Source organism: Mastigoproctus giganteus, chromosome 6, assembly GCF_048544385.1.
Source record: "Mastigoproctus giganteus isolate SK-2022 chromosome 6, ASM4854438v1, whole genome shotgun sequence".
NCBI lineage: Eukaryota > Metazoa > Arthropoda > Arachnida > Uropygi > Thelyphonidae > Mastigoproctus > Mastigoproctus giganteus.
Genome location: NC_143580.1, coordinates 28636321 through 28653239, shown reverse-complemented (window position 1 = coordinate 28653239; position 16919 = coordinate 28636321). Strand labels below are relative to the sequence as shown.

Sequence of the window (16919 nt, the reverse complement as noted above, 5' to 3'; positions counted from 1 at the left end):
CTAATGCTCCTAAAAACCAAATAACAACTGAGTACTGTATACAGGTCTGGAGGCCTCATTTTAAGAAGGATGTAGAGCTGTTGGAACAAAGGGATGCTCTTAAGAAGAAAGGCTTAAGTTTTGCAAATTACAGTGTCTGGAGACTAGGCACCTGCGAGGTGATCTGACTGAGGTGTATAAAGCCTTGAATGGCTTGAGCATGCTCAACGCTGATGGGATTCTTCCTCTTGGTCAGAATAATCGCCTGAGAGGGCATAAATTCAAATTGAGGAAAGACAGTTGCAGGATAGATGTGTGGAAGTTTGTCTTTAGCTAGCGTCTTTAGCTCTAGTTTAAGCTATCAACATCATAGAAGTTGATAGCTTAAACAGATTCAAGGCAGAACTGGACAAACATTTGGAGCGAGTGAATGGGTGAAATGAGAAGGGGGTTTGGTTTTTTTTTTTTTTTTTTTGGCTGATGCTTGCTTCTTGCATCATGTGTCCTTGCTAATACTAATGTTGCTGAAATCATTGTATGGTAGAAGCCCACTTAACCAACCTCAGTTTAAATGATGTTCCCTCTTAATTAAGAGCCTGAAGTGTAAAAAGTAGTTTGAAAAAATTTAAGGAAGAATTAGGCAAATTAGGAATTAGAGGGAACGGACAGATGATGTTGGTAGTTTATTGGCTGATTCTATATATATGTTTGCATACTTGTGTCATTTGCCAATACTAATACCAAGTAGTTCTGTATTGTTTCCAGCCATCGTTTGATTGTAGTGCTGTTTTCTATCTGATGCACACTGCAGTATGCTGTGGACACTGGTTCATGATATCATGGCTGGTTTATTGTGCCCACATATTGAACTTTATTCTTCTGGAGAGATCAGTTATGTATTTCAGTCCATTTGCACTGGTAAAATTATTTATTGTAATTACATAATTTTTTTATGTGTTGGAAAGTCTTGAAAAAAGCGAGTCACTAAAAAAAAAATTGATGTTGAATTAGGTGAAAACTTTAAAATATTGGGAAAAAAAAATTGTAAAAATCTAGGATTTTTCACTCAACCTTTGCTTCACAAGAGTTGTTAATTTCTTGCTTCACTTTAAAGAAACCAAAATTAAAGATTGTATATGATGCATTATGGCTGTAGTTTATGCAAGAAAGATGGTGTGGAATTTCAATGAGAAGGTTACCCTACATCAAAAGATTGAATTATACCTTCCACTGAAAAATTTACAGATTTAAAGTAATTTATCGATAGAGAAAAATTAATTGGGGAATAACTCTGCAACATATGGATGAAACAGGTATAAATTATAAGATATTACCTACAAAAACAATGGAAAAAAGTGGAGCCTGTGGCACCAGGATACCAACAGTTGAGAGCGACAGAATATGAATCACTATAGCCACCTACAGCAGTGGAACTTTGTTTATATGAATAGAAATTGCTGAGTTTTGTTGCTGTGGGTAAATTGATTAATTGTGAAGTTTTTAATAATATAAAAGTCTTTATCAGTTTCTTACCATTCACAAAAATCATGATGAATGGACTCTGCATTATTTAAAGAATGTTTTTTTAGTGAATTTGTACCTTCTGTAAAGAAACACTTGATAATACTTTATGTTCCAGTTTTGAGGAACTTAAAGAAAATGACATGTAGGTCGTGATTTTTACACTGAAAATAACATCTTTGATCTGGCTTGTGGATCCAGGTGTTCTAGAGACAACATAGGTGAAGGTTTTTGAATTTTAATTTTGTTAAAAATAGAAGACACAGAATGAAAGCCCAAGTTCAACATTTACTAAATCTTGGAGAAAACTGTGACCTGAAGTTGATGATGCTAATGAAAGTCCTCAATTACAAGAACGTAGTTTATTGACAGATTTCAGTCAAATTGACAATTGTTGGAAAATGAAGTTATGGAGATGTTGAAATCATACAGGGCATGATAGAAACAGGTGGATCTAAATATGAAGAAACTGTATCTAATTCAGAGCCAAAAATTTCTCATGCATCAGTAAAAAATGCCCTGGATGCTGCTTTGTTATTTTGAAGACTAAATTGATTCAACAATGTGATGTTAATAAAATAGTGGAGAGCCTATGCTGAAAAACATCAAATTTTATCAGATCAGATGAAAAATTACTGATATTATGTAAATTAATATTAGTAAATTAATAAGAGGAGTTTACCTCAATATAAATTAATGTACATGTATATGTCCATGTTTTAAGTGAAAATATGATTCAAAATAAATAAAAACTATTTTTATGAGACTACACTTTTAACAGACTTTTACAATTAACCAACTAATGGTTTGTCCTGATTGTGTCAGATAAGAGGGCTTCTGTTTATATTAATTTGTTTGGGCATAAACATATATTTATTTTTTCAATGAACTACTGATGTTGCTGTCTTTCTTAATCACTCAAAAGAGTATTAGAATAAAGTTAGACAGTAAGTTTACCCTGCTGTGTAATGTAACCACTGCATGGTAAACTTAAAAAAAGAAAAAGAACTTGTTGAACTTAAAACCAGGAAAGGACATGGTGTCTTATCAATCATTTATTAGACACCTTTCTCCCTACTCTTTCTTTCTCCCTTCTATTGCAAGTAGGGAGAGAGCAGTTATTATTCCTCTATATTATAAGACAATGATGAGACCACACTTAGAATATTGTATTCAGGTCTTGAAGGCTGCATCTAAAAAAAAGACAGAACTTCTAGGAAAGATTCAAAGATCACCCAAACTAGTGAATGGGCACTAATTGACATCCATATGAAAAACAGTTTAGCAGGTGCAGACTGCAAAGCTTGAAAACCAGACATTATAGGTGGAACTTAATAGAGATATATAAGGCCCTGAAGGGGATCAGTAAAATGAACTGGTGGGTGAGACAAGAACCAAGGAGCATAATTATAAAATCTTAAGGAATAACAGAAGGCTGGTCTCGTGAAGTTTACTTTCAGGCAGCCTTTTCCAGATTACATGACTGGAAAAACTTAGTTCCTAAAGCTGGGGCAGAGTTTGGTGAAGTCAAAAGTAGAAATTGGTAATCATATTTTGGTAGTCAGCAAAAACTATGTTTAGTTAGGATTTGGGGGCTAGGGACAGGTGCAGAGGAAGTCTGCTTGTATCATTTAGTCATTTTAAAACTAAATACCTTGTTATTAGTTTTGTTTATATGAATTTTAAGATCTGCTTATCACAGTAATTATTGGTTGTGAAAAAGCTTTAATGTACACTAAATTCCCAATTAACAAGGCTCAGCTTGGTAGGAGAGAAAGCATAAATAATTCAGTCCACAATTATTTTATTTTTAAAAATACACTTTTTTTTTTTTTTTTACATACATGAAACTTATCTCTGATTGTAATTTAGGTGAAGACAGAGGCAATCCTGCTGTATAACTCATTGGGCAGACCACATTTTTAATACTTTATACAGGTGTGAAGGCCTCATTTGAGAATAGATATGGACTTACTTGAAAGGATGCACTGGACATCAAAACTAGCTGAGGATGCAAAGAGACATGCATATAGGTAATGACTTCCAGTTCTGTAAGCTGCATATTGTGAAAACTAGGCATCTGCACAGTGATTTAATTGATTAAGGCCATAAATAGTTGAGCAAGCATAGTGATGGAGGGATAATTTCTCTTTTTAGGATGATACAAAAGAGGGAACATACGGAAAGACAGGATATAACACATTTTCATTTAACTTTAGGCACCAAGTAATCAGCTGTTGGAGTGAGTTACTGCCTACCCACATAGGGTCAGAGAGCTTATGTAGATAGTATGATTAGATAAATATATGTAAGAATTAGATAAAATATAAAACTTTGGTAGCATTGTATTTTATCTAATTTTTTAAAATTTATTATTTTATTTTTTTTATGGTAGATGCTACACGAGCTTGTCTCCTCTGTATTGTGCTGCCATTTTAATACTATTACTTTAGTTTATATTATTACATGTATACTGGCTTCCAGGAAATTTTAATATTATTAATATTCATTGTATATTGAGCTTAAGGAAATATCAAAGCATTCTTCATATTCTTCTTTCTCAGGATTTATTCCATTATAACAATCAGGTATCCTCAATCAGGAATAAGGGAATGACAAAAAAGTCATTCTTTGTTCTTTTTTTTCCCCGCTCTCTTCTATCTTCCCGACCTCCATCCACCAGTCCTCTTCTGTTCATAGCTGCTCTCACACCCCTCTATCCATGTCCTTCTTGGTCTTCCTCTTTTTCCTTTAATATAGCATCCGTTCCTTGGCTCCTCTAGGCAGTCTGTCATCCACCATTCTCTTCACATGGCGAAACCACTCCAATCTTTTTTCCTCTGTTTTATCAGTGATGGTTTTTTGGATGTTCATTGTATTCCTTAATTACAAAGCACAATACACATTAAATACATGTCTTTGTATAGCTACAGTAAACTAGTGAGGAAAATATAATAAATTTCTCTTTATATGTAGAGTAGCAGGTAGCTTGGAGAATTTCTGATGGTTTGTATATTTTTAATATCTTTTTCGAAGGAACTGCAGAAGACTTGTTTAGTAATGCAGAACAGAATTGTGGAATTAATTGACAAAGTGGCAAATGAAGAAGTCACTGGTAAGACATTGATATTATAGAATATAGTTATTCATTAAATCAGATTTATTAAATATTTTTCTCTCTTCTATACTGATGTTGAAATTTCTTATATACTGAGTGGCCACTTAATTAAGTATACTTAACTTTTCATGAAATGATGCACTTCGAGGAAATTTTAAGAAAGTGGGCCCATGCATAGAGATGCTGTATGAGTGCAATTCAGAGCAAGAGTGGGCAGGATGAAAGATGTAAAGGTAAACTGTAGCCATTATCAATCCACTGCAGGATGGAGGCCACCTCAGTGATTCATGTTGAGGACAAATGGACCATAATTGTCACACTAATCCAGTGTGGGCTGGCAGATTGACTGTATTCTAGTAGTCAGGGGTTTGAATCGTGGTCTACTCAAAGAGCATGTGTTCCTGACCACTCGGTTATGGAGGCTGCCATAAAACGTGGTGTGGTACTTGGCACTAGATGCACTGGTGTGATTATCTCAGAAACTGCGATCACATTGGGTTTTCATGTTTAACTCCGTCTTCAGTGTATCAAGATAGGTGAAATAACCAAATAACATCTAGAACATCAATCCCATGTTTGGAAACAGCTTAGTAAAGTAACAACCAAGTATAACAAAAGTGGTAGCCACAGAAGCATTTCAGAATGCATAACTCATTGTACCTTGTAAGGATAGGGTGTCCTATCCATGAAAAGAAGTATAGGATGACTATACTTCTTTTGTTTTTTGCTGACTGGGTTTCATGCCTCTCAGCAAAAAATAAGAAGGTATGATTAAAACATGCTCAGGAAAACCAACACCTGGACAGCTGGTTGTTTTTCAAATTTGAAAAATTCTGGTTCCTTCTGTTTCACAGCAATGGGAGACCAGAATATGGTGAAAACAGCATGAATCCATGGCACTATCCTGCCAGGTGTCGGCATTGCAAGCTAGGTGGCAGTGGTGTGGGGAGTGTTTCCACTGGTAACAAGGGACCCAGTACTGCATATTGGGTCCCTTGTTACCAGTGGAAGAACACTTGAATATCACTGGTTTTCTGTGAATTGCTTCTGACCCGGCACACGACTTGGCTGTGGTGTATCCATCTTCTAGTGACTTCCTCCGGGAGGTTAGTGTACCGTGTCATAAGGCAAGAATATTGCACAGAATTGCTGAATTCACTTTTGTGTTCCTGGAACCAGGAACACAAAAGTGAATTCAGCCTATTGTGATGGCCTCCCCAGTCACCAGATCTCAATCCAATTGAGCACCTATGGGATGAAGTGGAACAAGCACTATGGAATAGTGATCCACAATCATCCAATTTGCAATAGCTGGAAGCAGTTGGGTCAGCATTGGGACCATTATTCCTGTAGCACACTTTCGACACCTCATTGAATCCAGGTTGTTTTGAAGGTTAAACTGGGATCTGTTTGCTATTATTTTTTCACCAGTTGAGTAAAACTCTGGAAAAAATAATTCACCGTCGACTCACATGGTATCTTGACTCCAAAAACCTAATCTCTGACAATCAATTTGGTTTCAGAAAAAATCGATCAGCCCTGGATCTCATGGTCAAAGTAGAAACAAATATCAGGAATGCATTCATCCGAAATGAACATCTTGTCATGGCATGCCTTGATATAGAGAAAGCGTTCGACACCACATGGCATTTTGGTATCTTGAGAAATCTGCATTCCCTTGCCTTGAGAGGCTACTTACCATATTTCATACAAAACTTCCTTCAGCACAGATCCTTTCAAGTTCGATACTGACAGGTCCTGTCCCAAACATATGTACAAGAAGAAGGGGTCCCACAAGGCTCTGTGCTTAGTGCCACCTTATTTGCAATAAGAATAAATTACATGACTAAAGATATTCCCAGCACTGTGAGTTCATACCTCTATGCCAATGATCTCACTGTTTCATGCAGCTCGCAAAACATGACCTTCATTGAGCGGCAGCTCCAAATAATAACATTTAACTATGGATGGCACAGAATAGGTATCGACTCTCTTGCCCAAAATCTAAAGTAGTTCACTTTTGTAACAAACACAAAATGCATCCAGATCCAGAAGTAATCTTAACTTAACTTCTGGATCTTAATCAGATCCAGAAGTAAATGAGTGCTCTGGTTAAGATTACTTCTGGATCTTAATCAGATCCAGAAGTAATCTTAACCAGAGCACGAATTGGCCACAGTCAACTTACCCACCTTTATCTCCTCACAGATAATGATCTTCCGCAATGCACATATTGCAATTCTCCTCTTACTATGAAACATATTCTTGTTGAGTGTACTTTATACACCACTCCCTGCCAAGTCTCATTTAGCTTTCTTCCAAATCTTGAAGAACCCCTGAAACTCTATATCACATCATAGGTAACGATGCTAATATGCTGGAATTTTTCCAATTTATTAAATAGATACAATTATATCATAGTTTTTGACTGATGTCATAACAGTCACTATGCATGTGTAACATTTGTAATGTTGATTAGTGCAATATGGCCTAAGTCGCCCTTGCACCAAAAAACAACAACAAGAACTATTATTTTTATATTTTTTATGAAAATCCAAAGCACAAAAGATATTAGAATCTATATATAGGAATATTTCTTGATATACAGGAATTTTGCCACCAGAAATAAGGGAGGTGATTATCCCATTGTAGAAAGTAATGGTTAGGCCACATCATGAGTACTGTATACAGGTCTGGAACTTCATTTTAGAAAGGATGTGGATCTTTTGGAATGGGTGCACAGAAGAGCAATGAGACTAGTGAAGGGAACAAAATGGTGTTGTTACCAGGTAAGGCAAATTGTAGCATCTGGAAACTAGGAACCCTCAAGAAGATCTGATTGAGGTGTTTAAGGCTTTGAATGGATTGAGTAAACTAAGCGAGACGACACGCTAAATGAGACAATACTCATCAAGGGAGCATAAATTTAAGTTGAAGAAGGATGGTTGAATAGATGTGCGAAAATTTGCTTTGAGCCAGAGGATAGTTGACTTTGGAACAAGCGTCCATCTGTTGTGGAAGTGGGTAGTTTGTATAAATGAATGGAGAAATTAGACAAATTATTTGAGGGGATGGACAGTTGATATAGGAAGGTTTTTTTTTTTTTTTTTTAATTTTTATTAACAAAAAAAAAAAAAAAAAAAAAAAAAAGGTTGTATAAGCTTGCTTCCTTGCAAAATACTAAAAAGTGGAGTTCCAGATTAGGAAATCTCTGATGGACTATCAGAGCAGATATATGCATGAGTTAACAATTAGGGCATCTGTGATGAGCAGTGGTTAGATTGGAGAAAAGAAGTAGAACAGAGAGGAAATGAGAGGAATAGTGACGGTCAAGTGTCCAACTGTATATGGTAGGGGGTATATTAGTTGGAGGAGGAAGATGAAGTTCAGAGACTGCTGGGAATCATTGGGGAACAAGTAAACACATGGGTTGTGTTAGGGTAGTTAAGAAAAAAGAACAGGTGCATGTATACTTGCGTGTACACCAATGCTAGGAGTTTAGTAAATAAATTTGATGAATTTGAGGTATTGCTCAAAACATCAAAGGCAGATATTGTTGGGATTTCAGAGATGTGGTGTCACACAGATATAAGGAATGCAGAACTGGAATTTGGGGATACAATGTCTACAGAAAGGATAGACAGGATAGAAAGGGAGGAGGGGTTATGCTATTAGTTAAGAAATACATAAAATCCAAGGAAGTGAAGCCAGTCGACATCGCTGGACAGTGCAGTGTCGAGTCAGTTTGGTGTGACATAAGCATTGAGAGATCAAAATTGAGAGTAGGAGTGGGCTATAGGCCCAATGACTCTGATGAGTATAATAAGAAACTGTACAGGAAATAGAGTGGGCCAGTAAATCAGAGAGTCTTATAATGGGGGATTTTAATTTCCCAGATATTGACTGGAATTTGGGGGCTGGTCACTCACACACTAGCAAGGCTTTTGTGGATTTATTGGATGATTGTTTTCTACATCAGCATGTTCGGGAGGCAAATAGAGGGAGTAATACTCTTGATTTGATTATCAGTAGTGATTCTTCATGCATTAAGAATCTGCAGATAAATGAACCACTAGGTAGCAGTGATCACAGTGTGCTGAAGTGGGATTTACTCAAAGAGGTAACTACCATTAGGGGTAAAGGGAAGGGTTATTGCTTTCGTAAAGGCAACTACGATGGACTGAGACAGTATTTAAATTCTATACAGTGGGACCAACTGATGATGTTACCAACAGCAAATTCAAAATGAGAAGCATTCAAAGAACTTATCTTGGAAGCTACTAGGCTTTACATACCAACTAAGAAATATTGTTCAAGGTTTAGGCCTAAATGGATGTCAGATGAACTAATGAGACATATGGCAGAGAAGAAAAATGCATGGGATACATACAAATTAACATGTGACACAGAAGCCTATGATAGATACAAGTTGATCTGTAACCAAGTTACAAAGGAGGTTAGGCAGGCAAAGGCAGATTACGAGAAATCTTTGGCAAGGGATGCAAAGAAAAACAGCAAAGAGTTCTTTATTTATGTAAACTCTAGAAGGAAGGGGATGAATCAGATTGGTCCACTTGATATCGATGGGTCAACTGTTGATGATCCTGCTCAGGTAGCTAACAAACTAAATGAATATTTTGCATCAACATTCACACATGAGGAGTTATTCAGTGAGGGGAATGCCAGAGGTGTATTCAACTCTGGCGGTAAGCTAGAGAATCTTGTAATAACTGAGAGTAAAGTGGAGGAGAAATTGTTGAAGATAAACACAAGAAAGGCACCTGGGGTGGATGGGATCTATCCAGTTATATTAAAGGAGGCAGCAAAGGGAGTAAGCAAACCCTTAGCCATAATTATAAGAGCTTCCTTGTACTCAGGGAGGTACCCATGGACTGGAGATGTGCAAATGTGACCCCAATTCACAAAGGAGGATCAAAGGCTGACACAAGTAATTATAGACCTGTGAGTTTAACTTCTGTTCCCGGAAAATTAATGGAGGCATTGGTTAAAGGACTGCAGGATCATTTAGACAAGACTTCAGTTATAGCTCGGACACAGCATGGTTTTGTTAAGGGGAAGTCTTGCCTGACCAATTTGATTGGATATTATGATGCAGTCACAAAAGAACTGGATGCAGGGAATAACTTTGATATTATATACTTGGATCTTAGAAAGGCTTTTGATACTGTTGCACATGGAAGACTGCTGCACAAATTGGAGCAGTGTGGCATTGGAGGCAAATTGCTGCTATGGATAAAGGGGTGGTTGAGGGGAAGAAGACAGAGAGTGGTAATCAATGGACACTGCTCATCGTGGACTAATGTTATCAGTGGAGTCCCTCAGGGTTCAGTGTTGGGTCCATTATTGTTCTCTGTATTTATAAATGATATTGATGATGGTATATCAAGCTTAATATCCAAGTTTGCAGAAGATACGAAGGTTGGCAGGGTTGTCAAGGACACTACTGACACTATGCTGCTGCAACAGGATCTGGAAAGGTTGAGCAGATGGGCTGAGAGGTGGCAAATGAAGTTTAACATTGACAAATGTAAAGTACTACATATGGGAAAGAGCAACCCCAGAGCAACGTATCAACTCTGTGGTACTGCACTGACAGTGGTAGAGAATGAAAGGGACCTGGGGGTGGTTGTGCAGGCAGATATGAAGTTCTCTGAGCAGTGCAGACGGACTGCAAGAGTAGCTCATGGTGTATTGCCAATGATATATAGGAATTTTTCTAGCGGGGATAAGGAGGTGATTATTCCCTTGTATAAGGCAATGGTCAGACCACACCTAGAGTACAGGCCTGGAGGCCTCATTTCAAGAAAGATGTAGAGCTGCTGGAACGAGTACAGAGAAGGGCAACAAGATTAGTGAATGGAACAAAGGGGTGCTCTTACAAAGAAAGGCTTAAGTTTTGCAAATCACAGTGTCTGGAGACTAGGCACCAGTGAGGTGATCTAATAGAGGTGTATAAAGCCTTGAATGGTTTGAGCATGCTCAATGCTGATGGGATTCTGCCTCTTGCTCAGAATAATCACCTGAGAGTACATAAATTCAAATTGAGGAAAGACAGATGTAGGATAGACATGCGGAAATTTTCCTTTAGCCAGCGGGTTGTTGGTTGGTGGAACAGACTTCCATCCCTTGTCATGGAAGTTGATAGCCTAAATAAGTTTAAGGCTCAGCTGGACAGGTATTTTGAATGAACAGAGGGGTGAAGTGGAAGTGGTTATTTTTTATTTATTTATTATTATTTTTTTTTAATTTTTTTTTTTTTTTTTTTGGCTGATGCTGCATAAGCTTGCTGTCTTGCATCAAATGCCTCTAGTAATGCTAATGCTAAGTTGAAGAGAGAGCTATCATATCGTCAGTATCAGACTCATCTTCTGCCTTTAAAATAGCTGAAGAAGTGGAAAGGCTGCAGAAATATGGTGCTGAAGATGGATATGTCACTGAAGTTGGAGTCAGAGAATCTGCAAGCCAAGAAGGTTGCTCAATCTTTCTCACAAATTTATCTAGCGAAGTTTGAATGAATACCTCCTTTTCCTTTTTGACAATTTTTAGCAGGAGAGCTCATTTTGAATTGTCCTGTTAACCTTCAGAAACCTCAAGATGTCAGATTCTTATTTCTCCAGCAATGTTAAACCCGCATTGATCAATGAAAAGGCTTCACCCATTTGCTTTGTTGTAAAACATTTGGATTCCTCCACTTCTGGCTTATCCTCTGCAACCTTTTGCACTCCCAACTCTATTAAATCTTCATTTGTGAATTCCTTGTTGTGAGAGTCTAGATGTTTTTAAATGTTTTCATCGTCAACTTAAAGTTTGAGACACTGATCAGACTTGACAATTCTGTTGGTGGCTTCTTCTATTGCATTCTTTTCGAAACCCTTAGAACTTTTCATGAAATGGGGGCATAATTTTTTCCACATGCCATTCAAATTTGTTACCTTCACCTCCTCATGTTTCTATGATGTTCTTAATGGCATCATAAATGGTGTAATTTTTCAAAAGCTCTCTCAATGTGATTCCTTTCTCCTTATCCATAGCAGCAATTGCTTGTTCAAAAGTGTTCAAGTAATATGTCTTAAAGGATGCTGTGGTCCATTGGCTGCAGCAACGAGGTTGTGTTTGATGGCATGTCGACAACTTGAATATTCGGACGAAAATTATCAAAAACCAATAAATTTTGAAGCCAAATTTTTTGCCTGGCAGTATTCTTTTAACTGAGGAACCAAATTCTCTCTGAAATATTCTTCAAATATGGAGAGTGTAACTTAAGCCTTGGCATTAGATTTCCAGATTACAGGAACAGAGGCTTTGTTAATACCTTTTAATGCATGAGGATTTTGTGCACGGTATACAAGCAGAGGTTTGGGTTTGCAATCCCCTGCTGCATTGCCCCAACCATGAGCATTATTTGATCCTTCGGTGCTATAAAATGAGGCATTGTCTTTTCTTTTCAACTGAAGCCTTGGTATTAGATGTCCAGATTACAGGATTGGAGGCTTTGTTGATACTTTAATGCACGGTATACAAGCAGAAGTTTGAGTTTGCAATCTCCTCGTTGCCCCCAACCACGAGCATTATTTAATCCTTTGGCACTATAAAATGAGGTATTGTCTTTTCTTTCCTTGCGATAAAGTAAGTGCACTCTAGCATTGTTTTCCCAGAATAATCCAGTTTCCTCTAAGTTGGAAACTTATTCTGTCATATTCACCCTAATTTATTATGTCATTGAAAACACCCAGAATCACTTCTGCTCCTGCAGCATCTTCACTAGCTGCTTCACCACAAATTTTTTGTTAAGCAGGGTGGCACGTTTTTTAAGAATGACTAAACCAGCCATCACTGGCTACAAAAGTTGCCTCATTCCACTACTTTTCTCTCAGATTTTCGTAAATACTTCTAGCCTTTGCATGAATTTTTAATAGACTTAGGGAGAACATTTCATTGTACTTGATCAGTAATCCATAAGTTTAATAGTTTTTGCATGTTCTTTTATTCATTCTTTATCTTTCACTATTATATTCACAGTGGATGTTGCCAGCCTTAAATCAAATGAAATAGTTATTGTTTTCAAACCTTCATACATTTTTACAATTTCTAATTGTAGCATCTATTGATGGAATTTTTGCTCTGACACTGCTTTTTCAAAACACCAACATTGCCAGGTTCACTCACTTACTTTCCTGCCATATTGACTGGGATAACACTCAAAAATAAAAAACATAAACGGTTGCCTGTGAGGCAGTGCAGTATACTAAATTACTTAACCTGTTAATTCTAAATTACTTAACCTGTATCATTTTGATACCCTGTTAATAAATTAACAGGGTATCAAAATGAGATGAAAGAAGAAATTATTTAACAAGAAACTCTCTTTCTAGCTACATACAAATTGTTGCAAGTCACGTAATAAGTTGTGGAAAGCTATGTACATATGCAGTGTTATTGTCTGGCGTCCTTCCTTAAAAAGCTCCCAGTGGAGACCGTGCTGTAGGTATCTCTGAAGTTGCCAATTACAGATGATTGCTGCTTAAACTTTTTTTTTTTTTTTTTCTTTTGAAATTTTTTATGTAAAGTCGGATTGTCGTAAGTTGGGAAACTTACAGAAACAACACAAACAAATAAAATTACAGTAAACCTCCGCTATTCGCGGGGGTTACCTTCCTGAGAAATGATGCGAATACCGAAAACGCGAATACTGAGTTATGGCTCCCATAGTAATAAAGGGATTCCGTTCCAAAGTATGAAATATATAAGAAAAACTAACTAGTCTAAAATTTTGTCTATGTATGTATTATATGTACCTTCATAATATGACTATGTATGTAGACAGTACATAGTGAATTGCAAGCATATGGCATCGAAATGAAAATAAGAAACAATTTAATATTAAATGTAATATTTATTAGAAATTTCAAACAAATCTTTCAAACCAGCGCCTTTGCTATAGCTAAAAAACTTACCCCGCCAGTGCTATCACCAGTTTCGCTAAAGTGTTGATAAAGGAGTTTTGTCTTTTCACGAATGATGAGTGAACTTAACAGAATTTTATTTTGAGTTCGGTCTTCTGTCCACAGATTTAAAGCTTTTCCATTTTTTCTAATTTAACATCGCGAGGTACAGAGCAAATTTTTGAAGCAATTAGCGCATTTTCACGGACACTACAGCAGATTTTTTCTTCCGATTTTTTGATTGATCGTACCGTTGACTCAGTGATTTTATAATGTTTTGCCACTGAGAAGACACTTTCACCATTAGAAATTTTGTCCAATAATTCAATTTTATTCGCTAATGTCATCACCTTCTTTGATCTTTTCACATTTCCCTTGTTATTCGTAGCCATATTTTTGTACGGGTTAGAAAGAATTTGTCCACAATAAAGTCACTTTCTTCCGTTAGAGTCGGTTTTATACTGCAAAGAGTCGGTTTTACACTGCAAAACGGTAGATTTATCACTTTTGTAAGCATATCAATTTATAAATTGATAAATTTATTCAATTTATGATCATATAAATTAAAAGCAAACAACGAAACCTTCCATAACAAGCGCATAACACATACTGAACAAGGATTAGCGAGAAACATCCACGCTCGCGATTTTGTCACCCCTCTCCCCACACCCACTGAGCGCTGTTTTGATCAGGAAAGATAATTTTAGCCACGCCCATGTTTTTTTATGGCGGAAAATGTTCACGGTGCTTTAAAATTCACATTTTTTTAGGTTTCATTTTATATTAAATCAGCGACCACGAATAGCGGGGGTTTACTGTATTTTTTTTTCGTTTGTGGAAAGATAACAATTCCATACTTAGCCAGGGTCTCTCCTTTGGGACCGGTCATTTATATCCTCATCTTGCTTGGAGTATTTCCCTACTTTTTTCTTCACTTTTCATTGAACTATCTTTTCTTTTATTTTCTCTTTTTCCATATTTTGTCAACTTTCCTTATTCCCAAAGTCATTTTCCATACTCCTACCATATACTTGAACACTGTTAACTGCTCCTATTTTACTTATTTCCTCTAATGGCAAGATCCTCTATTTGGAGGTTGAGTTTTATGCTCCCAGTATGCTTGAGTACTCTATTAGCAGTGAACTTCTTTCTGTCATAATTGTTTTTCAAGGTTTGTAATAATTTCATTCTTTAACTTTTCTCACCATACCTTGGTTTTCTGTTCCCCGCCCATCTGCCAACAATACAATTTTATAATTACTTGCATAGCATTATGACTGCCCTCCATACTACAGCTGGTTCTAATTCAGATTATGGCATGATACCTTCCTACTTACTGTACCTTCATTTGGACTCTTTTTTTTTTTTTTTTTGATTCATTGGTATTCAGGTTTGAAATGTTATGTTGTCCCAGATAGATTATTATGGCTGTAGCCTCCTGACGGTTGTTTAATAATTGATTATTGACTTATTAAAAAAAAAAAAAACACTAATCTGTGTAACAAATGCAGCAAATTACAATGTTTTATTTAACCATTAGTTTCTAGATGATGGTTGCCATGACATACTTAATAAATCGGAGTTTATTTCATTATTTATTTATTTTTTGGTTCAGATCGTATAGGGACTTCCATTTAGACTTTGCTGGATGACTGAAATATCCTTTTTTAGCATTAGCATTTGTAGTGGCATATGATGCAAGAAAGCAAGCTTATACAGCATCAGGAAAAAAAAAACCCTTTCCATTTGCTCCAAAAGTTTCTCCAGTTCTTGAATCTATTTAAGCTATCAACTTCCACAATGACAGATGGAAGTTTGTTCCAGAAATCAACCACTTGCTGGCTAAAGGCAGATTTCCACACATCTATTCTGCAACCATCTTTCCTCAGTTCAAGTGTGTAGTCTGAGCAAGAGGAAGAATCCCATCAGCAATGAGCTTGCTCAAACCATTCAAAGCCTTATACACCTCAATCAGGTCACCTCGCAGGTGCCTAGTCTCCAGACACTGCAATTTGCAGAACTTAAGCCTTTGTTGGTAAGAGTACCACTTTGTTCCTCTTGCCAATCTTGTTTCTCTTCTTTGTGCTTGTTTCAGCAGCTCTACGTCCTTCCTAAAATGAGGCCTCCAGACCTGTATGCAGTATTCAAGGTGTGGCCTGACCATTGCCTTATACAGAGGGATAATTACCTCCTTATCCCTGCTAGCAAAATTTCTATATATCATTGACAAAACAACCATGAGCTGTTCTGATAGCCTGTCTGCACAATTACCCCCAGGTCTTTTTCATTCTCTACTACCCTAAGTGTAGTACTACACAGTTGGTAAATTACTGTATTTTGGAGTTCACAAGTACCGATGTCTTTTCTCTGCAGTTAAAGTTGAACTAGGAAAGGTGCAGTTCTACTCCTATATACCAAGCTATCTAATAAAGAAAAATAACACAAATCAAACGACAAAGCAACACCCACCTTTGGCAGGGTGAACACATGACCACTTAACACTCAAAGAATTGCACACACACTCCCACCAAAGGTAAGTGCTATTTCTATAAAAAATAAATAAGAACTGGGAACTCACAAGCACTATGTTTTCAAAGGGACATCAGAACTTATAAATTCCATAAAGGATTGTAATTTAGTCATTGACCGCCATCCAGCACAGTTTTAGTGGATATCCCTGTATTATCTGAAACAAAAAGTAAAATAACAATTTAAGCTCATATGTATAAGTTATGTCGTGGCTGCTGCTCCCATAGGTTAAATTAGTAATACAGATGAAATGCAAATTTAAATATTGATGCTTTTTAATTGTTTTAATGGAAATTAAAGTAAATCACAATAAACAGATTTAATCTGAAATATTTTAGAATGTATACCTTCTGTAACACCATTATTATTATTAACCTCTCCGCCCCAATCATTGCTATATTACTATTTATAATGCCAAAATGATGCAAGGAAGCAAACTTATATAGCATCAGCCATTAAAAAATAAATAAATAAATAAAAAAAGTTACAAACTTTGTTAGCCCAACCCTTAGAATAAATTGTCCAATCCATTTTTTGAATTTATTCGAACACAACACAACACTAGGTGAAAGTTTATTCTAACAATCAATGTCCTGCCCTAAAGTAAATTTCTGTACACCTGTTCTGCAACTATTCTTCTCTAGTTTAAATTTATATTCTTTGTATCTCATCTAATAACAAGAAATTAGTGTACTGAAGTGGGATTTACTCACAGATGTAACGACCATCAAGGGTACCATAAGGGAAGGGTTTTTGCTTTCGTAAAGGTGACTACAGTGGTCTCAGACAGTTTTTAAGTTCTATACAGT

General features: G+C 36.5%; 1 protein-coding gene across 2 annotated transcripts in view; it reads left to right on the top strand.

The window, feature by feature from the left end:
* The window catches only part of LOC150084120 (target of Myb1 membrane trafficking protein-like), a 212958-nt gene that overhangs the window by 107447 nt on the left and 88592 nt on the right, over positions 1 to 16919 (top strand). For both annotated transcript variants that reach the window (XM_090375897.1, XM_090375896.1), the window contains exon 8: positions 4537 to 4615. In XM_090375897.1, the coding sequence (XP_090232023.1) occupies positions 4537 to 4615 (79 nt within the window). The remainder of the gene's footprint in view (positions 1 to 4536; positions 4616 to 16919) is intronic.